The 24,084-nt window shown below is 41.1% G+C and overlaps 1 protein-coding gene across 1 annotated transcript; it reads left to right on the forward strand.

Moving 5' to 3' along the window:
* Positions 1-19,446: 19,446 nt before the first annotated feature.
* LOC101788717 (WD repeat domain phosphoinositide-interacting protein 2-like) lies at positions 19,447-22,889 on the forward strand. The gene is made up of 4 exons (XM_063233605.1): positions 19,447-19,628; positions 21,335-21,431; positions 22,022-22,119; positions 22,683-22,889. Exons 1-4 carry the CDS (start codon positions 19,599-19,601, stop codon positions 22,887-22,889), a joined length of 432 nt encoding a protein of 143 aa, XP_063089675.1. The 5' UTR covers positions 19,447-19,598.
* The last annotated feature ends 1,195 nt before the right edge of the window (positions 22,890-24,084 follow it).

A 24,084-nucleotide genomic window follows, 5' to 3' on the forward strand; every position in this document is an offset into this window, starting at 1 on the left:
CATAGGGCTCTATCCAGAAATTTACAGGTAATATGGGAAGAGGCATCCACAAAGGGAGCAAATAGTACCCTCCCTGCTTGCTTCCCAGTTGGAATTGTAACAGATGATAATTATCAGGAGTATTTTATTCGTAAGCCTTTTGAAATACAACTGCTAAAAAATTTTAAGCAAAGTGTGGTTAATAATCGAGCCTAAAGTCCGTTTACTGTGGGAGTCTTACAAAATGCTTTGGATACAAATCAGTTGACACCTTATGATATTAAACATTTGGCACAAACATGCCTGTCTCCTGCTCAATTCCTTCATTTTGATGTAAAGCTAAAAATTCTTGTCTCAGAGCAGGCTAATAAAAATAGAATGGGTACCAATCTCTGTCCAGCAGTAAATGAGGAAATGCTTTTTGGGACAGGATTTTTGGGTCCCCAACTTGAAGGAAGAGTTTGTCTTGTGCTGGGAAAGGCTGATCTAAATTTAAAAGGAATAACTATTGTGCCTAGTGTGATTGATGACAATTGTAGAGATGTGTGATAACTCGGACCCTAGTATAAAATTCAAGGAAGCAAGAAATTAAAATTTGGGAAGCAAAGGCTTTATTTCCAGGCCTGGTGACACAGCCTCCAGGCGCCAATTTGGAGACTGCACACCTCACAGCTAAAAGTCAGGTCTTTTATCTTGTAAATCCACAAACAGCTGCTGGTCACACAATGTAAGGAAGGGGATGGGGATGTGATGCACTACAAAGCAGAAATGGCAATTGCAAGTCTCCCTGCATACTAGCAAGTTTAGATAAGAAGAAATCTTGTTTTTCTTAGCAAAGAATAGAGAAGTTCTAACAGCAATTAACAACCTTAGTTACCTTACTCCAGCACCACAACTGTCACTTGTAGAGGGCAACAATGGTTAACATATCAATTAGGTAAGATTTTACAATTCTTTACAGAGGAGAGCATCGATTAACATATCAATCCTTTGCCCAGAGGGAAAGGAACACACAGGTATTGCTATGATACAAATGAAGCTATTATAACCTAATGCAATTAACACAATTTGTGACGGCCTACCGGTTAGAGAAGGGGGTTATCAGGAGCTATTACCTCAGGCCTTTGTTTTATGGCCTTTTAGGAAGTTAAAACTTAACCTAGTTAGATGCGAAGGGGGAAGGGGAGGGAAAGCAGCAGGTGGCGCTTATACAGAACAGACTTCAGCTCGATAGTTAGGGGGCCTTAGGTTATAACAAGATGAAATACAAGTTCTTGCATGTGCTATGGATGTCTGGATTTTTTAACAGGGAGACTGTATGGTGCAGTTGATTTTGTTACCAATAGAGAAGCCTTCTTTTGTTAAGTATAGACAGCTCAGGAGGGAACAAGACCCTCAGAGCAAAACTACAAAAAGAGAAATTTATTTTACACAGGAAGTGGCTAAAAACAGGCCTATTTGTTTTATAAAAATTAGTGGTAAATACCTTGAGGGTCTGAAAGACACTGATGCAAATGTGTCTGTAATTGCATTAGAACAATTGCCTGCCACGTGGCCAACATCCCTTATTGCACTGGGGACCCCTCAACACATTTTACAGAATGCCTCACCTTTGCCTTATAAGGGACCAGACCAACAAAAGGGTTTCTTTTTACCTTATGTGGCACCTATTCCAATTAATTTGTGGGGAAGAGATTTATTACAAAAGTGGAAATTAGTACTGACTTAATGACTCTGATTTTAAAGCTGAACAAACAAATTCCAATTTGGAAACTGAACAAATAGATTCAAATCCTAAAATTAAGAACGTGATGATTAAAATGGGATGTCAAAAAGGCAAAGGACTAGGAAAAAACTTACGGGGAATCAAAGAGCCTGGTAAGATTACACCTAAAGATGACAGGCAAGGTATTGGATATCAACAGGTTTTTTGACAAGGGCCATTGATGCTTCTCCCCCCAAAACAGCTCTGCCTTTACAATGGAAAACTAAGGAGCCTGTTTGGGTAGATCAGTGGCCCCTTAAAAAAGAGAAGCTAACTCAATTACACAGATTAGTTAAAGAGCAATTAGAGCCAGGCCATTTATAAACCTCAGTTAGTCCTTGAAATACTCCTGTCTTTGTTATTCCAAAGAAGTCAGGCAAGTGGAGGTTATTATAGGATTTAAGAGCTGTAAATGCCTGCTTACTTCCTGAGGGGGCGCTGCAGCCAGGACTGCCAAATCCAACTGCAGTTCCTAGAGACTGGCCTCTCATCATAACTGATCTAAAAGATTGCTTTTATAACATTTTAATTTTTCACAGATAGACCAAGTTTTGCACTTTCCATGCTTAATTTAAACTTAAAAAGATCAATACAGCTAATAACGTGGAAGTGAGGTTATGCTTATGTCTTAACAGGTGAAAGATCCACAAGGTATACACAGCATTGGTGGGAGACACAACCAATGCTGAGGACAGCCTTAGGTGATGGCTCCATCAACCTGGGCCCAAGGAGACCTGCCAATCAGCCAGAAAATCGACCTCTAGCTCCCTCAAGAGACCAAGAGAGAAGACAAGTGATACAGTAGAATAACATCCAAGCAGTGATCCATGAGGCTAGAGATATAGTCACCAAAAGGGGGATTCCGCCAACTCCTAAAAATCTTTTGGTTGCCTTAATGGCTCTTCTGGCTGTATCTGTATATATGACACCTGTCTCAGGAGTGGAATAATGGACTTATGTCTAATCAACCATTACTCAGACCCATTACTTGGGCAGATTCTCCACCTGAGATTTATCATGAACTGGACTTGACTTCCTAAATTGTGCCATTACAAGGCCATTCATTTCTGCCTAACTCCCTTGCCTTATAACAAATCTGTACATTCTTGGGAGGATATAAAGAAACATATAGAAGGAGCTATCCATCAAAATGTTACTATGGATATGGATACACTCCAGAGGGAGATTTTGTTAATGTCCCAATAACCCCCAAAATTTGATGAACAAATTCAAGATTGGGACAAATTTTCTGATGCTTTAGATCAATTAAATCCATTCAACTATCTGAAGGCACATTTCTGGCTTTATGTTGGTATTCTTGGAGTAATCTGTGTGTTTCTCTTTATTCTATTTATAGTCTGTTGAAGAGGATCCAACATGGGCTGACTCCTAGACAACATTCAACCATGCCTCACCCTGATCCAGCTGTTGTTACAAAACAAAAGGGAAGAGATGTTGGAGACCACTATGAAGCGGCTCTAAGCAAGATTTAAATTTTACTAATTGGCTTTCTATGTTTATCTGTGAGTCCGTCCTAGGCCTAGGCCCCTTGCCTGGTGACGGGAGCTGATTCATAGTAAGTGAACCTCTATGAGTCACTGGTCCTGGCTGAGGCCTGTAGTGGCCTGTGAGGCCAGAGATACCTCAAATGGCAAGATAAGGCCACAGCTGCAGACACTCTGGCTCCACCCCAATTGACAAGGTAGAGACTGCAACTGCACAAATTACTCCTACAGTCTTACTTCTACCACATCTTCATGATGAGACAATGCTACTAAATTGACTTGATTCATTACTTGGAGATGTCCTTGAAGTGACTCCCAAGGTCCTGCTCATTGCCTCCACTTTCCTCAGTTTATCTGCTCTTTGTTCTTGATCCTAATATAAGTGGACTGACCCAGAGAGAATCCTTTGTCTTTACCCTCAAAGCCTCGAGCTTAATTAAAGGGTTTTGAACCTCCTGGAGCCCTACAAATCATACAGTTTATCTCTTTTTATTTAACCTGTGCCATACACTCGTTTGGGAGTTCAGGGATCTAGGACAAAACCCGATAAAAGGCAGTTTCCTTCAGTGGAGAAATGCATGCATAAAAGATAACCATGTTTTAAAATCAGTAGATGCTTCCACTTTGCCCCTTGACAGAGGCAGGGCCAGTTTGGGTTCCTGAGGTGGAGGAGTGAGCAAGCTGCCCTCCTAAAGCCCTCTGAGTGCTACTTACATTTTCCTGTTTAAAGACGTGTGATTTTTTAAAATGTCCATTTGCCTTGGATTGGTAATCCTTGAATCAGCTGAAATTGAATTTTTTGTGCACAGTCATGTGCCTTTTTGTTTCTGTTTTTTGAACTGACCATTTTCTCTCCTTTGCCTGGTTTTCTGTTGGATTACGTGTCTCTTACTGATCTATAACAAATTAGCTACCTATAATCACAGAACTCGGGAGGCTGACGCAGCATGATAAGTATGAGTTTGAGGCCAGGTAGGATTACACACTGAGTTAAAGGCTAGCCTGAACTACGTAGCGAAAACCCTGTCTCAAAACAGAAAGCAGGCACGCAGGCACAAATTAGCCATTTGTTAAAGAGTTTCAAATATTTTTTTCTGAGTCATCATTTGTTTTTGTTTTTTTTTTTGCCTTTCTTACAGTTCTTACCAATCTGAAATCTTGATTTTTTGTTGTTGTTTGTTGTTTTTGAGGCAAAACCTTGCTCTTGTATTCTAGGTGGGACTCAAACTCACTGTGTAAACCCAGTTGGCCTTGAACTAATAGGGCTCCTCCTGCCTCAGCCTCTGGAGTGTTGGAATTATAGATGTGCACCACCACACCTAGTTTGGTTTTGAGTTTATATATATTCAGGCATATAAGTCTTCTTATGTAAGGATTCTCAGGACCAGGAATGCTTTTTTCTGTCCCATGTTAAATCATTTTTCAGTGTTGTGTTCTACTTATGTGAAATGTAAAACACATCCACCTTCAGTCTGATGTAAGAAATCATTCACTTTCACCCCATGTCTGGAAAAGATATCTGTCTCATGGCCTTATTTACTTACTGGTGTATTGAGAGTGATTGCAGATGAACTTTTTGGGGGGGGACAGATTCTCACTATGTAGCCCAGGCTCGTCAGAATGAGCTTTTCATTGACACTAAATGTCAGAATTTAGTGTTTGTGAAATCTCAGTTGTGGGTATGAGGAAATTCATTTCATTGATCTGTGAATAATTGTAGTTTTTAAAAGAAGCTTTTCTGCCTCTACATCATGCCCTAATTTTTTCTTAAGTCTGAAATAAATCTGTTCTACTTCTTTCATTAAAAATTTCAGGAAAGCCAGCTTGAAGACCGTGCAGGGTAGGACGGATGAGCAGACACTAACTCGTGACGGCGAACCTTTTAGAGCTCTCCGTCATAACAGTCCGCCCACTGTGGCATTTGTGCCAAAGGTTTGCCACCATTGCTCTAATTCATTGATCGTTCGCCTTCTCTGTGCCTACATTGAGGTTTATTAATGGAAGTTTTATTAATGAAAATTTCTATGCACAAATGAAAGTCAAAAGTACTTTTCAGCTCACATCCACCTTCCTACCACTCAGAATGTATTGCTAATATTTCGTCAGATCTGCCCTCAGCACCTGCCCACCAACCACCTCATGCTGTGCAGGTTCCAGAAGACATTGCAGACCCCAGGGCAAAGTCCCAAAATCTTCCCTCAAGCATAGCTGAGTAGGGTTGAGAGTTTTCATTTTTTTTTATTTTAAGGTAAAATTTATTCACAGTGGAATGCACAGTGAGCTTTGAGAAGCACCCACATCTCTAGGGGGTACCCTGGCTCAAGGCTCACCATCATTCTACAAAGCTCTTCAGGCTCCCACCCCCCTCAGAGGCAACCAGGGTCCACCTTTTTCCTGCTATAGTTTACCTGTGCCAACTAGAATTCAGATTTTTAAATTATTTTTTAAAGAAAGACAAACAGAAAATGGGCAGAAACAGTACGTACCCTCAAAGAAAAGAAATAAACAGTAATAAGTCACTAGTTGATGCATACTATTGTCCCCCCACAAATAGTTGTTCAAGATACAAAAGTGGGACATATAAATGGTAATTCAACAAGGGAGACTGCAAGCAGTTCAACTATCCAACAAAAACTAAGTAATACGGTTATCAATCCTATACACTTAGACATGTATACATTTATCCATATCTTCATTTATGTTGAGACCTAACAAAAATTAGATTAAAATCCTTCTGAACAAAGATTAATAATATTGCTGGATTTCACATCATAACACTCCGGAATCAGCCCTGGGTACTGCAGTGTCCCTTTCTTCAAAGTATTTGTTCATTTCATCATGTGTCATAAGATCAGTTCTCATAAACTGTTTATAGGTTTTACACAAGCATGAGTCTTAACATGTATTTCTATCCTTTCTATATTAGAGGGAGAAATAGAACAAAGCAGGACAGAACTAATCATATTCCTATAGACACATAAAACTTAAAAGACATATAAAACTGCTGTATAAAGAGTTCTACCATGGTCACTGTGCTGTTTTTTGTTATCAACACAATTGACTATATCATCAGATAAAGTATAATTGAGCATATAAGTACATAACAGAATTAACAGAAATACAATGTGTAGATAGTGTAGAGCTACAAAAATAGGTACTAATCAAGTCAGAATGGCTATTGTGGTGAATGATGGTCATTTTCAGTATAGGTGTCTATACTCCTCAACTTGATACCAGCAACCTAACAGTTTTGAATAAAATCTGTCAATAATAAAGCAGCAATCAAGCAAGTCAGATTTAACTAAGATCAGTCATGATACAACAGTATAAGTCATACAGGGATCCTGATTGAGTTAATAGGAAATTAAAGATGACCACTGCACTATATCCTGATATCTTTGGGGCAGCTGTCTGTGCCCTCAGATCCAGTGCTTGTATACAAAGTAGGACAGAACAAGTTACAACCAAGCAGAGTGGTGCTAGTAATAAGGTTTTTAATGCTTGATACACTATTAGCTATATCTTCTGCTGGTTTTTTTTGAAAGATTATACCTCCCCTTTACTCCCCCAGAATGAACTGTATATTTTTGGGTCTCCCCAACTCTCATGGTTTTATATTGGGGGGTCAACCTGCTATTTACCTAAGTGTTTTTGAACTTTCTCACTCCTGGGCTGGATTTCATATTTCTTCATTTTTAATTTTTTTTATTTAAAGAGAAAGAAAAAACAGAAAAAAGGGTATAAACAATACAGAATTTCAGAAAAATAAACAGTAAGAAATCAGTCAATAATTACATACCGTCATCTTAGAAATAGTTGCTCGAGTTACAAAATTAAGGTATACAAAGTGATATTCAAATAATGACACTGCAAACATCTGCTCAATGATCCAACAAGAATTTAGTAATATCAGTCCTGTATACTTGTTTTTTTATCTTAAAGAGGATAAAATTAAACAACAAAACTGAACAAAACAGTTTATAACAAAACAATTTAAAGAAACACAGATTTCAAAGCAAGTCCACTGGAGATCTTCACTGTCTATCTTATTTTCTCTAATTTTCTTCCAAATAGTGGTTCCCTCTTCACACACACTGAATATATACTGAACATTATAGCACTAAAAATCATTACAAGATGATGAAGGTTTTTTAGGTCTTCAAGACCTGATTTTGGGGAGGTAAATAATGACTACCATAATGTTTTTCAGTTTCTTTGTAGTAGCTGTCTTTAAGTATGCTGAAATTGAACATAAGAGACTAGACTAATATCACTCTGAACAGTGAATGATAGTATTGCTAGATTTTATATCATAATGCTACAGAATTAGCATTACATTTCTTAGTGTCTCTTCTTCAGAGTATCTGTTCATTACATCGTGTCTTATATAATCTGTTCCCATAAATAGTTTAGAAATTCTTCCCATATGTGAATCTCTACATGTATATTTATCCTTTCTGTATTATAGGGAAAAACAGGTCAAAACAAGACAACAAAATAAATTCCTAGAAAAACATGAAATGAAAAAGACATATAGGACCACAATATTAGGTGATCTACAGTTACTATGCTTTCTCTTGTTATTTTCAGTAGAATTGTCCACATCATCAGGCATAACATAATTCAACGTAACATTACATAGCTATTTTAATAAAAAATACTTTGAAGACATTGTAGGACTTGAAAGTAGTTAATAATCAAAACCAGAATGGATATCTTTTACATCTTGTCATCTTCAGAGTAGTTGCCTCTACTCTTTTTTTTTTTTTTTTTTTTTGCCTTTTTTTCGTTTTTATCGGTACCAGGGATCAAACTCACGACTTCCTGCTTGCAAGGCAGGCACTTATGCCGCTGAGCTAAATCCCCAGCCCCGTTGCCTCTACTCTTAGACTTGATACTATCAAGCATATCAAATTTGAATAAAATCAGTTGAGGCTAAACAGCGGTCTAACAAACCAGATTCAAATAAGATGAGTCATAGTAAGACAATGTAAGTAATACAGTGTTTCAGTGTAAGTTAATAGGAAATTAAGGATAGTTACCACGCTATAACCTGCTATTTTGGGGTTAGCTATCTGTGCCTTCAAATCTAATATGAGTAAACAGCCTGAAACAAAATATAATCAAACTAAACAGAGTGATAAGACTACTGTGATTTTTAAATCGTGGTACACTATTAACAATGACCTCTGTCTTCCTTTTTTAGAAAATTCCTCTCTTTTCCCTATCTCAGGGTGCTTTGTATATTTTGGGTCCCACTAGCTCTTTTAGTTTTTAGATTAGGGGGCCAATCTGTTATCTATCTGAGTGTTGCTAAACCTTTTTTACCCCTGAGCTTGATCTTGAGCTGTACTCCTTTACTTACTAAAGTCACAAGGTTTTCCTTCCTTCCAGATGTGTAGTTCTACCTGCCCAAAAGTGTCATAGCTTTCCAATCAATCTGTGGCTGCTGGATGAGTTGGTCCCTATTTCTCTCTGGTTTCCTGTCACATATAGCATTGTTTTCTCACCTTGACCCTCAGTTTATTGACTCTCTTTCAGGTTGAGTATATTTCCTATTCAGAGCATCTCGATGGATCCTGCCTCCTAATCTATTCTGCCTGTGTTTCTTTTTTTGTTAGTGTATCAGGGCTATGTATTCTAAAGATTGTAGCTTATTGTCTCTACCTCATTTCTGCTATTTTATTCTTCTGCTACTATTTGTCCACTTTACTCCTTCATTCCACTGTCTGCCCCATTCCTTGAGACCTCTCTGTCACTGTTGCTGGAATCCTGGTATTTTTTTTCTCTCTTTCTCTGGAATGTCCTTCAGTATTTTTTGTAGGGTTGGGTTGGTGACCATGAACTCCCACAGTTCCTCCTTGTCTTGGAAATATCTTATTTCTCCATTAATTTTGAGAGAGAGTTTTTCCAGGTACATCAGTCTTGGTTGGAGGTTATTTTCTTTCAGGACTTGGAGTATTCCCCCCCCCCAGGCTCTTCTTGATTTGAGAGTTTTTGTTGATAAGTCTGTTGCTGTTTTGATAATTTTTCCATTGTAGGTAATCTGCTTCTTTTCTCTGGCTGCTTTTAATATTCTGTTCTTGTGGTGGATTTCTGGAATCTTGCTTATTATATGTCTGGGCATAGATCTATTTTGGTTGTAGGTGGCTGGAGTTCTGTATGCCTCTTTTATCTGGATATCATTTCTTTTTCCTATTCTTGGTAAGTTTTCCTTAATTATATCTGTGAATAGTCTTTGTAGTTAATTTGTAGTTACTCCTGCTTCTTCACTCACGTTTTTTATTCTTAAGTTATAGATCCTCTTGTCATCTTCTAGCCTTTGTATTGTTCTCCCTGGTTCCTTGTTATTTTTAAGAGATTTTTCCTTTTGTGATCACACATTGTAAACTTGTCTTCAGGCTTTGATAATCTATCTTTAGTTTCTTTCAAGCAATTTTGCCAGCTTTCAATGGAGTTTTTAGTTTCCTGGTATTCTCTTTGGTTCTGTTTCATGTATTCTAGATTTTGTTTATATTCTTCATCAAAGGTTTCTCTTCCTTTTCTGAGTTCCCCCATTCTTCCATCTGTGTTCTCTTGGGAGAGGCTTATCACTTCTTTAATTATCTTGTCTCACTTGAATCAGAAGTACAGTTTTAAATTCGTCTATAAGGTCATGAAGGTATTTCTTTATGTCCGTGGTTGCTGTATCTAATATTGCACGATTACTGCACTGGTTCTCTTCTGTATTTACCTCTCCTGGGCTTATTTTTCCAGGGTCAGTGGCTGGAAGTTTTTTTTTTTATTTCTGTCTCTTGTCAGGTTTCTGGTTTCTTTCAGACAGGTGTGTCCAGGGGGTCTCTGGCCCTCTCCATATTTCTTATGGTCTTTCCGAAGTGTGCTCACTGGGGTTTTGTTGCCCTTCCCAATTTGCTGTTATCTGAGGTATCTTAAATTCCCTCCCAGGGGCTCGGGATGGTGTGGGGACACTCACCCCAGGCTGCCCAGTCCAGAGTTCAGGGCACAGGCCAGCAGGTCCAAGTACCTGAAGCTGGTTGAGCATGGCAGGAAATTGGAAAGTTTTGGTTCTGTATTTTTGATTATTGTCTGAAGAGGTATTTTCAGAAGCAGATTCTCTGGGCTCTGTTTGCAGCAGTGGTTCCATGGGGCTCCAGCCACATGGGCCTGGTGGCAGCGAAGTCACATTAGCCTGCCCGGGGACTTTGGGGGCACTTCGTTGGCGGGGGCCCACTCAGTACCAGCGCCATAGGTTTGGGTCCTCGTGTGAGTGGCGAGGCCAAAGGCAGTGATGCATCCCAGCAGGTCTGGTCCCACACCCATGATGTCGCAAGGTGCCCTCCTCCTCATGCCCTCCAGGACACAGCCTGGATCCTGGGAGGCAGCAGAGGCAGTGGCAGTGGTGGTTGGCGGGGGCAGCTGGTGGGCACCAAGTTGCTCTGCTCTCCCAGCCTTCAGCAGCCTGTGGTGAAAGTTGGAGGCAGTGGCTGGAGTACAGCGGCGCTGGAATAGCCTGTGTCACTGGTGGCCTGGAGGCGCTCAGGACTGCATGGTGGCACGGCAGGCTGGGATTGTATGTTTGACTGATTTTTTCTTGCCTTAGTTTCTTCTTGGGACAAGAGAATTCCTCTCCCTCTGTTTGGGGCTCCCCATGTTGTATTATGTTGAATTCTAAGTTGATTATCTCAGGGAGCCTCTGTAGCCAGCTTTATCTATCTGTCATCTTTGCTCCACCCCTATTTCTTCATTTATTAAAGCCTGTCTGTTCAACCTATCCATAAATACTGGTCCAGTTACCCCTATTACTGTCTGGTTCCCTATCACATCAAGTTCCATTTCCTTTATTTTTTTTTGTCTTTTTCCTTTTTATCGGTACCGGGGATCGAACTCACAACTGCCTCCTTGCAAGGCAGGCACTTATGCCGCTGAGCTAAATCCCCAGCCCCAAGTTCCATTTTCTGATATTTGATTTTGGTCCATATAACCTTCTTCAGGCTAATTATATTTCCTATAAAGAGCCTCTTGGTGGATTCTACCTCTTGATCCACTCTGCCAGTGATTCTCTCTTTTTCCCCTTAAGTTAGTATACCTAGGCCATCTATATTAGAAATTATATCCAAACTTCTTTGCCTCATTTCTGTTGTGCTCTTTTTCTTTCATTAGTTGTCTGTTTGTCTGTTTGAAGAATCATTTTGCTTTCTGCTCCATTCATTGTGGCCTTTCTGCCGCTGTTTCTGGAATCCTGGTACTTATCGTTCTTTTTAGAATGTCCTGTGGTATTCTCTGTAGAGTTGGATTGGTGGTTGCAAATACCCCCAGTTCCTTTTTATCTTGGAAGCACCTTATTTTTCCATTAATTTCTAGGGACAGTTGTGCAGGATATATCAATCTTGGCTGGAGGTTATTGTCTTTCAAGGCTTGGATTATTTTGCCCCATGCTCATTGAGATTTGATGGTTTGTGCCAAGGAGACTGCTGTAATTCTGATGAGTGTTCCCTTATAAGTGATCTGTTTCTTGTCTCTGACAGCTTTTAATATTCTGTTCTTATATTGGATTTCTGGAATCTTGATTATTATATGCCTGGGTGTAGTTCTGCTTTGATTGTAGATGGCTGGAGTTCTGTATTCCTCATACATCTGAATATCATTTCCTTTTCCTATGTTTGGGAAGTTTTCCTTAATTATTTCTGTGAATAGCCTTTGCAGTTCCTTTGTTTGTACCCCTGCTTCTTCATTCACATTCTTTATTCTTAAGTTATAGATCCTCTTGTTGTCTTCTAGCCTTTGTATTGTTACTGCTTGTTTCCTTGTTATTTTAAAGAAGTTTTTCCTTTCATGTTCCCACATTACAAACCTGTCCTCTAGATAATCTATCCTTAGTTTATTTCAAGCTGTTATGCCAGCTTTCAATAGAGTTTTTAGTTTCCTGGTAATCTCTTTGAACCTGCTTCATGTATTCCATGTTTTCTCTATTTTCTCCATCAAACAATTCTCCGCTTTTTTTCTTCCATTCTACCATCTGTTTTTCCTTGGGAGGTGCTTAGCATTTCTTTAACTATTCTACTTATATCTTGCTTTACTTGGTTAAATACTTCACTTTTGAACTCATCTATGAAGTCCTGGAGATATCACTTTATGTCTTTTGGTGCCATGCCTGATATTGCATGTTTTCTGTCCTCATGTTCCTTTGCATTTACCTTTCCTGGATCAGTGTTCTCAGGATTGGGGACTGAGGACTCTTTCTTGTTGCCTCCTCTTCTCATATTTTTTGTTCCTTCCATACAGGCGTATATAGGAGGCCCTGTCTGTTTCTTTGTTGGTTTCAGTTTGTCTGAAGGTGCTGACTAGGTAGTCCCACCCACTGCAGTGTACTAGGAAGTACAGATCTGGGCAGCCTATGTTGGGCCTGCCCCTCTAGGTTAACCTACTGAAGGCTTCAAATCCTTAGGGTGCACTGCCAGGTATAGGCATTGGCTTGGACTAACCTATTGGGCCTCAGTCCATGGTGTCACTTAGGTCAAGCACTCCCCACCAATCCCACTTGAGAGGGGAATATGGGACTGAAGTCACTGCAGTGCCCTGTTCCAGCCAGTCTGCCAGGTCCCAGAATGTCTTCTGTTGGAGCTTCTTTGTCTATGGAAGGGTCTTTATTTCTCTCACTCACCGCAGGTCGATGCAGGGTTCTCCACCAGCTCTGCTTTCAATTCAGTTTGCTGATTCCATTCTCAGAGTGTTTGCGTCTCCAGTGAGTTGAAACTAGCAGGCTATCCTGGCTGTGCTAATTCAGGTGCGGCAGCGGCAGTGAGTTCAATCCACAAATTCAAGGTGGCGGCACCAAAACTCTAGCTGCTCCAATAGTAGCACCAGGACTGCATTTCCAATTGGTTTCTCTCAGTTTAGTTCATTCCTGGGTCAGCAGGGTACATCTCACTCTGCTTAGGACTCCCCATTTCACACCATTCCTGGAATCTAAGCCTGCTATCTCATAGAGCCTTTGTAGCTGCTGTTATCTATCCACCATCTTTTCTCAATCATAGAATTCAGATTGAGTGAGCTCCTTTGTCAGAGACATTTAATGACTACTTTTTCCTAGTCTTGTTTGTTTTCTTAATTTTTCTGTGTTTTTTAAAAAATTTTTTAAAATTTTTATTTAAAGAAAGACTAAACAAAACAAAATGGGTAGAAATAATACATATGTTCAGAGAAAAAATAAACAGTAAGAAATCACTAGTTGATGTTTATATACTGTCCTCTTACAAATAGTTGTTCAAGATACAAAAGTGGAACATATAAAGTGGGAATTCAAACAGCGAGACTGCAAACAGTTCTGTTCAACTGTCCAACAAAAAGCTTAGTAATATGGTTGTCAATCCTATACACTTAAACATTCATGCAGTTATCCATATCTTCATTTATGTTGAGATTAAACAAACTGAAGCAGGTTAAAATCATTCTGAACAAAGAATAATAGAATTGCTGGATTTCACATCATGACCCTCTGGGATCAGCAGTGGGTACTGCAGTGTCTTTTTAAAAAATTTTATTTAAAGAAAGACTAAACAAAACAGAAAACAGGTAGGAATAATACATACTTTCAAAGAAAAAAATAAATAGTAAGAAATCACTAGTTGATGATTACAGATTGTCCTCTTACAAATAGTTACTAAAGATACTAAAGTGGAGCATATAAAGTGGGGATTCAAACAGTGAGATTGCAACCAGTTCTGTTCAAATATCCAGCAAAAACTTAGAAATATGTTTATCCTATACACTTAAACATACATGCAGTTATCCATATCTTCATGTATGTTGAGATTAAACAAACCCAAGCAGGCTAATATCACTCTGAACAAAGAATAATACTATTACTGGGTTTCACAGTATGACACTCCAGGATCAGCACTGGGTACTTTAGTGTCTCTTTTTCTTCAAAGTAACTGTTCATTTCATCATGTGTCGTAAGATCAGTTCTCATAAACTGTTTATAGATTCTACACATGCATGAGTCTTAACATGTATTTCTATCCTTTCTATGTCAGAGGGAGAAACAAAGCAAGACAAAACAAAATATATTCCTATAAACACATGAAGTGAAAAAGACATATAAGACCATTGTACAAGGAGTTTTACTATAGTTCCTGTGTTGTCTCTTGTTATCTTCAATAGAATTGGCTATATCATCAGACATAGTTTAATTGAATATATCAGTACATAACAGTATTAATAAAAATGCAATTTTGTATATAGTATAAAACTTCAAAAACAGGCCGTTATCAAACCAGAATGTGTATCGTAGAGTCTTGTCCTCTTCAGTGTAGTTGCCTATACTCTCAGACTTGATACTATTATTAAATCATATCAGTTTTGAATAAAATCTGTTGATACCAAACAGCAATCATGCAAACCAGATTTAACTAAGATCAGTCATGATAAAACAGTATAAGTCATACAGGGCTCCAGGTTAAGATAATACGAAGTTAAACATGATTACTGTGCTATATCCTGATGTTTTTGGGATAGCTGTCTGTGCCCTCAAATCTAATGCAAGTAGACAAATTGGGACAGAATAAAATCTATCCAAATAAAAAGAATAAACTCTATCTAAGCAGAGTGGTGCGAGTAATGTGGGTTTTAAATCCTGATACACTATTAACAATATCTTCTGCCATCTTTTTTAAGACTCTCCCTCCCCTTTCACTTCCCCAGGGTACAATGTGCATTTTTGGGTCTGACCAAGACTCTTGGTTTTAAATGGGGGGGGGGGTAACCTGCTATTTACCTAAGTGGTTCTGAACCTTCTCTCTCCTGGACTTGATCTCTAATTGTATTCCTTTACCTATTAAGCCTGTCTCTTTCCCACCTATCCACAAATACTGGTGTAGTTGCCCCTATTACTCTGTGGTTCTCTGTCACATAGAGCATCATTTTCTCATATTTGATTTTCAGTCCATGTACTCTCTTTCATGCTAATTATATTTCCTATAAATAGTATCGTGGTGGACCCTGCCTCCTGATCTACTCCACGTGTGGTTCTTTTTTTTTTTAATTTAGTGTATCAAGAATTTTTCTGTGTTTTAAGTAAATACTTTTTATTGTGATGTAGCCTGATTTGTCTTTTTTTTAAAATGATTTTTGCTTCCTGTGTCCTGTCTAGGAAACCATTGCCTTGGGCTGGGGATTTAGCTCAGTGGCATAAGTGCCTGCTTTGCAAGCATGTGGTCGTGAGTTCAATCCCTAGTACCAAAAAAAAAGGAAACCATTGCCTTCTCTCAAATCATGGAGCTGCTTTCTTTTGCATTCTTCGAAAGCTTTGTAGTTATAACTGTACATAAAAGTTCTTTCATGTTTAACCCAGTGATACATCTCAAATTAGTTTGTGTGTGTGTTGTAAGGTATAAATCAAGGGTAGTTTCCCTACAAATTCCTATTCCATCACTCTGTGTTGAAAAGATCAGCTTCCCTTGCGAAGATTGTTTTTGTGCTTAAAAGCAGTCCTGTAAATGAATTTGCTTTTGAGTTCTTTTGTTCTCATCCCTTGATCTATTTGTGAGTCTTTGACTTTGTTCTTTCTTGAGGTAATCTTAGATATCTTAGGTCCTTTGCTTTTCTATATACAGTTTTGAATCAGCGTTCAGTGACTATAAAAATTTGCGAGAGTTTAAGGTTTGTATTAGACTAGAGATCAATCTGAGAAAAATTGATAAACTAAATAATATTGAGTTTCCAATGCATGAACCTGGTATATCTCTCCATTAATTTAACTGTTCTTCAGTTTGCATTTTGATATGGGGGTCTTGTATATTTTATTAGACTCAAACACATAATAATTTGGGAGTTGGCAGTGTTACTTTTTAAATTTCATTACCCAGTTATTTTCTGCTGGTGTATAACAATAGTCCCCCTTTTTCTTTTTGGAGAATGGCTTGTGGGGAGGATCCAGGGCCTTCAACACACTAGACAAGTGTTCTACCACTGAGCTACACACCAGCCTCATTTTTGTGGTTTCGTCTTGTATGCTTTGCCTTGCTAATAGTTACTTTCATAGGCACCTTAAGATTGCAGTAGGGACAGTTGAATGGCTTCCTTTTGAGCCCTGTGTTTTGTTTCCTTATTCTGGCCCTGTATGAGTACAAGAGACACCTCTAGCACAGAGTGAGGAAAGCAGACACCCTGGCCTCCCTCCCCGGGTCTCAAAAGGAAGAAATGTATTTTAGTGTTAGCAATAGACTTTTCATAAATGTCCCCGATCCATTGACCAAGTTGCCTCCTATTCATAGATCTGTAAAGAGTTTTTACCAGAAAGAGCATCGAATCTTATCATGAGTAGTCTGCTTCTGTTGAACCGGTCTGATTGTTCTCTGGCTGATGAGGGACTTCCCAGTCCTGCAGACAGCCCTGGGATGTTGTGAGGATATATCCTTTGCCATGCTAATCTCAGGCCACCTCTAATGCCCGCCCCACTCTGTGAGCCTCTAGGCCAGTAGCACCTGCTCCTGCTCCAGAGCTGTTGGATGCTTTCCCAGGGAGCTCCCTCCTTTTCCTCCAGATGGCCACACTCTGCATCAGCATCCATCTCCTTGGTGACCTGTCTGTATACAATGTCTGTCCTCAGCTTAGATCTAGTAGCTCCTAAGCTGGAAACCATGACTTTCTTTGACCATACCTGTCCTTGCAGCCTCTCTGTAGGCACCTGGTCCTCCCCACGGTGCCCTCTGCAGTCTCCTCCCTGCATTCTCTTGACTTCCTTGCCTTTTCTTGATGGTTTAGCCCTGACTTAGAATATGCAGTGCGGAGGCCTCCTATGTGTCAGTGTTCTGCTTGTATCTACAAATGGCTGTAAAAACCCATGAATATTTTGGGGTTACAAATAAACTTCAGCAAAGATGACAGATTCACAGATAAAGAATCTGAATAAAGAAGATCAACATATTTGGGTATCAGATCTTTTCACCACTGATTTAATTTAGGAGATCCACGAATTTAAGAAAAATTTACTGTTAATAAACAGTTGGTTTTGTGTGTACCAGGTTTTTCCAGTCTTTAAAATTAATAAAGCTATGAATACAACACCTTTCTACTTCACCATTGAGAAAATTAATGCCAGGCAGTTACTGCAGAGTCTGATTTTTAAACTGGTTTTTCCCAGGCGCTCCCCTGGGTCACCATTGCACTCCCAGGACACAGAGAGGCACCCTGTACTGTCACCTTCCCAGTGCAGGTATCAGAGTGAAAGCAGTTGAAATTCAGCCAAAGCCGTTCTGCTCCTTAGATGCAACATCTGGGAATAATAAGGCTTCACGACCAAAATCACACGTCACAAGAGTGGCCTGTGTTTAGGTAACATTGCAGTTTAAGAGTTGGTCCCTAAAGTAGCATTTGAAGCATTTGTGGAACATCCAGAATCCACCCACCGAGTCTGCTCTCCAGCACCAGGGTCTGTGGAGCTGCCCCTTCCTGCTGGGAAATGTTAAATGAAGGGACAGCCAGGCATGGCTCTGTCCCAGCAGGGGCCCTATGCGTAGATCAGTGGTGACAAATCCATGGCTTGTATGCTACAGTGGGCTGTTGATATCATTGAAAACTTAAGATTCACCATCAGTGGAACTGGATGCACCATGGGAGCTGTGACTGGCAGGGTGAGGGCATGAGATGCAGCTCAGCCAACACTTGGGAAACAACAGAGATAAAGCAGGCTCGCCAAGAGGGGTGGAGGGCAGCTCATGGAGGTGGCCAGCAGTGATGAAGAAGGGCCAGTCTCATAGCCATGCAGTGGCCCAGGGATGGGGACCAGCTCCCAGCTCTCCTGATACCCTGCCCCGCCTCAGGCTTCTTATCACAACCAGTGTCCTCATGAGTTTCCAGCGGAAGGGACATCAGAGAATGTATGTCTGGTTCTTAGGGAGGTTTTTCGAGCCACATGTCGTTGACATTCTAGCCCAACATCCATTTCTTTAGATCCTGCCTTGTCGGGGCCATGCCCTGAGACCTCTGCTCTTTCATGAGGAGGCAGCACCTGCTCTGGATGCCATCAGGCACCCTGGCCACTTTCTAAACCATTTGCTTTTTGATCCTTGAAATAAAGATTTGTGCACTGCTGTAGGAAAGAAGGGAACCCGATTTGATCTATAAATAGGTAAAAGTAACTTAGTAAACTGAAAAGCTTAGAATCAGGTGCTTGATTTTCTACCTCTTCCATTCTGAATAATAGCTTTGCTTTTTTTTTTTTTTTTCTTTTTTTGAGACAAGGTCTCACTATCTGGTTCAGGGTAGAAGGGTAGAAGGGGACTGAGATCTGTTTGTAGTCTAGACTGGTCTCAAACTCACACAGATCTTCTTGTCTCAGTCTCTCAAATGCTGGGACCCGGTTTTTTTGGTTGTTGTTGTTTTAGACAAATATGTGCTGTGGCATTTAGGCTGTGTCTGACTCTTCAGTTCACATCATTACGTTGCCAGTACCTAGGCTGGTGTTCAGCTGTTTGCTTGTCAAATCCATGAATAGATTGCTACCATGTACTTGCTTAGAAATACTCCTCCACTCACAGTGGGGTTGCATCTCAACAGACCCATCCTGGCTTGAAAATACAAAAAATGGAATCACATTTACCATACGTGACCTGAATGCCACCCCCAGCAGCACAGCCCTATGGGGTACAACCAGAGCCTACAGAGTGCAGATTCTTCTCCTGGTGGTCTTGGGGATGACTGGGGGTCATATCACCAGCCCAAGAAAAGATGCAAACTCAGAATCAAAAGTACAGTTTCTACCAAATGCTGTCACTTTGGTACTGTCATACAGTTTAAAAATTGTAAGGTAGAACATGATAATTGTAAAACCTTCTGCAGTTCATGTCTTAATAAAATAGGTTCTTGTATCTTGTTTTGTCACTTCATCTATTAGTTTGGTTTTCTGAATTAGTAAGTGTGTTTTTAAGTCCTCGGATCTAAATCCAGCAACAGAGCTTATTAAAGGAATCCTTTTAAGTAATTCTGTGATCTGTATTCACATAGAGGGATGATCTGTATCCATAGTGGCAGCATTCCTGGGGCTCCAGAAAATTGGAATTGCCACCCCCTTGGGCTGTCCTGGTACACCAGGGGCCCGGTAGTCTCTGCCTTAAGTGTGCGTTTGGAGTGCATTTGTGTCGGGTGGATTTAGCCTGTTGACTCCAAGATGCATGTATCCACGTGTTTTTCTTTTTTTTCTGGTTTCAGCTGACACTGAAGATGTGTGCATTGTACAAAGATTGTTCTCCAGCAGCTTAGTGGCCATCGTTAGGCTCAAAGCTCTCAGGAAGCTGAAGGTTTGCTACTTTAAGAAGAGGACTGGGATCTGTAATTATAGCTACTCCAACATGATTCTGGCCGTGAAACTGAACAGGCAGGTGAGTGAGGCTCTGGTATGGATTTTAGTGTACATTGCTCCCTGTCCCTCTGCTTCCAGCCTGGCATGGTTGTCTCCTCCAGGGCCTCCAGGGTGGAGTAGAGGGTTGCACCATGCAGCTCCCACCAGCCAGCCAGCCCCATGCTGGGCACACATTGACCAGAGGCTGACTGCTCTGCTCTCTCCTCAGCAGCTTTGTCCCAACCATCACATTCATGACACTGCCTTCCCCTGCCAGGCTGTTTCACCCATTCTTTAAAGACACAAATGTTAACAACTTACTGTCTGTCTATTTGCTCATCCATGGGCTGGGGATTTAGCTCAGCAGCACGAGCTCCTGCTTGGCAAGAGTAAGATTATGAGTTCAATCCCTGGTACCAAAAAAAATTACATTTACTCATCCAGAGATGTCCAGTTTCTATATCTTTTGCTTTTATAAATATTACCTTTTAAAAACATATGACCCTTTTTCCCCTCCTTTAAATTGTCAGTTTAACTTGTATATTCTACAAAACCCAGCAGAGTTGGTGAGTAGCTCTTGGATTTGTTCAGGAGCTTCCCCTGGCTTAGGTTAGCACACGGTCCAGGTCTGCCCATTAGCTCCCCTGTGTCTCCCAGCTCTGGCAGCGCCGCACACCCTGACGGGAGGGCTGACTTGGCCCCCAGGACAGAGTGTGCAATACAGCTGGAACTGGCTTCTGGTTGGAACTGGATGAAGGCAGCCCTCTTACTAAGATACGCCTCATTAGCACCAATTTGGTCTGTTAAGTGATAAAATCGGTTAAACTGGGAAATTAAAGCATGTAATAACTTGAAGATTTTAAAAATTTAAGATACTGTAAATGTGCCTTCCTGTCCCAACAAGAACTGTGTGCATGCCAGGTTGTCTTTCTTGTCTGAATCATTCCCTCAGTGGATCCTCTAAGTCTGCATGCATTTTATATAAAATGGGCAAGAACTTGCAGCAATATAAGCTTCATTCAGAATAAAATTTACTTTTAAAAATTTTCAAGTTTTTATTTTTACTCATGCTTCATTCAGTATCAGTTTTTATATTTTTATGGATTTTTAAAATTTTTATTTGTTTGTTGGTTTGCCTATTTTGGAGACAAGTGTTTTGTTTAGGCTACCTTCAAACTTACAGTGATCCTCCTGCCTCAGCTTCCTGAGTGCTGGAATTACAAGTATGTGCCCTCACACCTAACTTAATACCAGTTTTTTTGGTGTTTTTTATGTGTTTCTTTCTTTTCTTTTTTGTTTTTTGAGACAGGGTCTTCCTGTGTAGTTCAGGCTGGCCTGGAACTCAATATGTAGCTCAGGCTAGCCTTAAAACTCACAGGCTGCAGGGCAGGGCCCAGCTGCTCCTCTTGCCCAGCCTCCCAAGTGCTAGAATCACAGGGGTGCATGTACCACCATGCTCAGCCTAGTATCAATTCTTTAAAGCAACTGCCTTTATCAAATGTTTCCAAAGCCCGCTTTCCATGTAGTTCAGCATGATAGCAAGTTACATTAGTTAGAATTCTGGTGCTCCTGTGCCCACCTCTGGCAGTAAGAAGCCTTCTGCATCCCAAACCTTCAACATCCAGCCTGTGTGGATGGATGAGTGAGGAATGGAGAGCGTCTTAACCAGGACTTGGTTAATAGAGAACCAGGGACATGTGCTATAGCAAGTGTTTCTTCATGGTAGGTTTTCTGTGTTCTCTCTAGAGGCTCATTGTGTGCCTGGAGGAGTCTCTCTACATACACAACATTCGGGACATGAAGGTACTTCACACCATCAGGGAGACCCCCCCAAACCCTGCAGGTAAATTTGTTTGTGAGAATCTTTCTGATTTTGCCTTGTGAGATCAGCTTTAGGATGCTGGGTGCGATACCACACACCTGTAATCCCAGCGCTCTGGGAGGCTAAGGCAGGAAGACTGCAATTTTTGGCCAGCCTGGATAACTTGATGACTTAACAAGACAGGGACCTCTCCTCTGAGTCCTTGGCTACGTCTGAGCCTGCTAAAAAAACTTTCTTAATTGTAACTATAGGTGAGAGGTTTTTTGTTTCTTTACATAGGTTCCATGGATGAGACCGATTTTTAAAATTGTGGCTTTACACCAGTCAGCTTTCTATTAAAGCTGATCAGTGGGCAGTACCAGCTTTTTGGTTTGCTCAACACTCAGTACATAACTGTTGCTGGCTTTTGAGGTTACTGATCATTTCAAAGCAAAAGCCTTTTTATAGTGTTGATATCACCTAAGTTGGGTTGGGGATACCAAATTTTTAACAATGCTGTTAACTTATCAAAATGGTATTTATTTGTACATTTTTAAAATAAATGCTAAATTACAACTAGAAAGACATACTCTCAGACTTGACTTGAACCTGCTGTCCATGTGTTACTACAGGCTTGTGTGCCCTCTCAATAAGCAATGACAACTGCTACTTGGCGCACCCAGGGAGTGCCACCATCGGAGAAGTGCAGGTCTTTAACATCATTAACTTGGTGAGGGCTCTTTTGTATTTGGTTAACTCTTTAGCACATTAACAATGGGGCCATAATTCATATGTCCTACTGCTCGGCACCTCTGAGGTGGACATGTTAGGTTCCGCCAGCTTATAGGTGGTAAGGTGGTACACGTGTGACTGTCTCATTTTATTAGCAAAAAGATGGATAAAAGTGATTAGATCCATGTGTAACACCAGTGACACCAGTGCCCCGATGGGACAATCAAGCATGTACCCTGGAATCTTTAGCCCAACTGCACAGTTATCACTCCTCTCAAAGGTGGAGCAGGGCTGGTTGAAGCTGCCTCTGCGGGTCCCCGAGTGCTGAGCTCCTTGCAGTGGGGGTGGCCCAGGCAGTGTGGAGACCTTCATGGAGAAAGTGCTGTGTGTCTTAGAGTCTGAGCAGCACTTGCGTAGCCCCACCCCAGTCAGTCAGGTGGACTTGATGTCGTATTGGCCAAATGGTGGCTCAATGGTGGCATTTCGGTCTGCTGACAGACAGTAGCACAAGGCACAGGCTTTCATGCATGGCAGCCATGTTTTGTTGGCTTCCCATTTCAGAGAGCTGCAAACATGATCCCAGCCCACGATAGTCCTTTAGCGGCGCTGGCTTTTGATGCAAGTGGAACCAAACTTGCCACTGCTTCTGAGAAGGTAGGTGCTGTGGCCCAGGAAGAAGTGGGTCGAAGGCCTCAGTTCCAGCTCTGTGCACGCAGACAGGTTTTAGTAATGCTGCCTTGCAGAGAAGCCATGCGGCCACGCTGGTAGCTGCCAGGGAGTAAGGGAAACGTGAGCGAGTCCACTTTCTGTCCCAGCCACAGTCTGTCTTCTAAGGAGGAAGGCCTGGGCTCACTGGCACTTTGTCCCAGGCACAGAACAGCTAAGCACAGGCTGCAGGGCAGGGCCCAGCTGCTCACCTCAGGACAGCCTGGGGAGGTGGGGACCAGGCACTGGTCTCACTTCTCCCCACCAGGCCCCGCCTCTTAAACTCCAAGCTCAGCAGCAGCACCGCCCTCATCCAGCTCATGGCCTTGGGGATGTTTACTGTCCTGACTATGACACTGTGTCATTGTCTGACAAGAAGACACACACTTGTGGTGGAAAACACGGAAAGGCACAGAGCAGATGCAACTGCATTTCTAGCCAGGCCACTGTCCCCAGTGTGTCTTCAAACTGTGATGTTCATGTTCTGTGGGGGAAAGTTTAGAAAATAAGGAAAAGTGTAAAAGTCAGAGAGAGGCCAGTAAGAACGACTGGGTTGAGATGCTGTGGCCTAGCCAGGGGGGGTGGCTCAAGCCTGTAATCCCAGCACTCTAGGAGGCTGAGGTCGGACAACCTCAAATTCAAGCCTGTCCTAGACAGTTGAGTGAGTTATTGAAACCACATTCCAGAATAAAAAGGGCCAAGGCTGTAGGTTCATGTAGTGGCTCTAGGTTCAATTTCCAGTACTGAAGAGGGGGAAAGTGATCTTTTTGGCTGTTTTGAGAAGTGTAGGAAGGTTTGGTTGTTCTTCATTTTTGAGTCAGAGTGTTACTATGTTGCCCAGGCTGGTCTCAGACTCTTCAAGCAGTACTCTTGCCTCAGCCCCCTGAGTAGCTGGGACTACATGTAGGAGCCATCATACCAGGTTGTCTTTTTTCTTTTAAGTATTGCAATGTACCTAACATTTAGTTTTCATCAAGGTATGCACAACATGAACTTTACTGGAGGTGAGCCTGCCTAGGGTATGATGCTGCTGGGGGCCATTTGTAGGGCCCGAGTGCACATACAGGATTATTGAAGTATTATTCCAAGCAAATTATGTCCAGGTGCTTTCTACAAACCAGCTTGTTTTGTTTTGTTTTGTTTGTTTGTTTTGAGGGGGAGGGTTTTTGTTTTGGATACAGGATCTCGCTGTGTAATTCAGGCTGACCTCAAACTCACAGTGATCCTCCTGCCTCTGCCCCCCGAGTGCTGGGATTAC

Source organism: Cavia porcellus, unplaced genomic scaffold, assembly GCF_034190915.1.
Source record: "Cavia porcellus strain 051 isolate PalLab524CR breed Dunkin Hartley unplaced genomic scaffold, mCavPor4.1 scaffold_23, whole genome shotgun sequence".
NCBI lineage: Eukaryota > Metazoa > Chordata > Mammalia > Rodentia > Caviidae > Cavia > Cavia porcellus.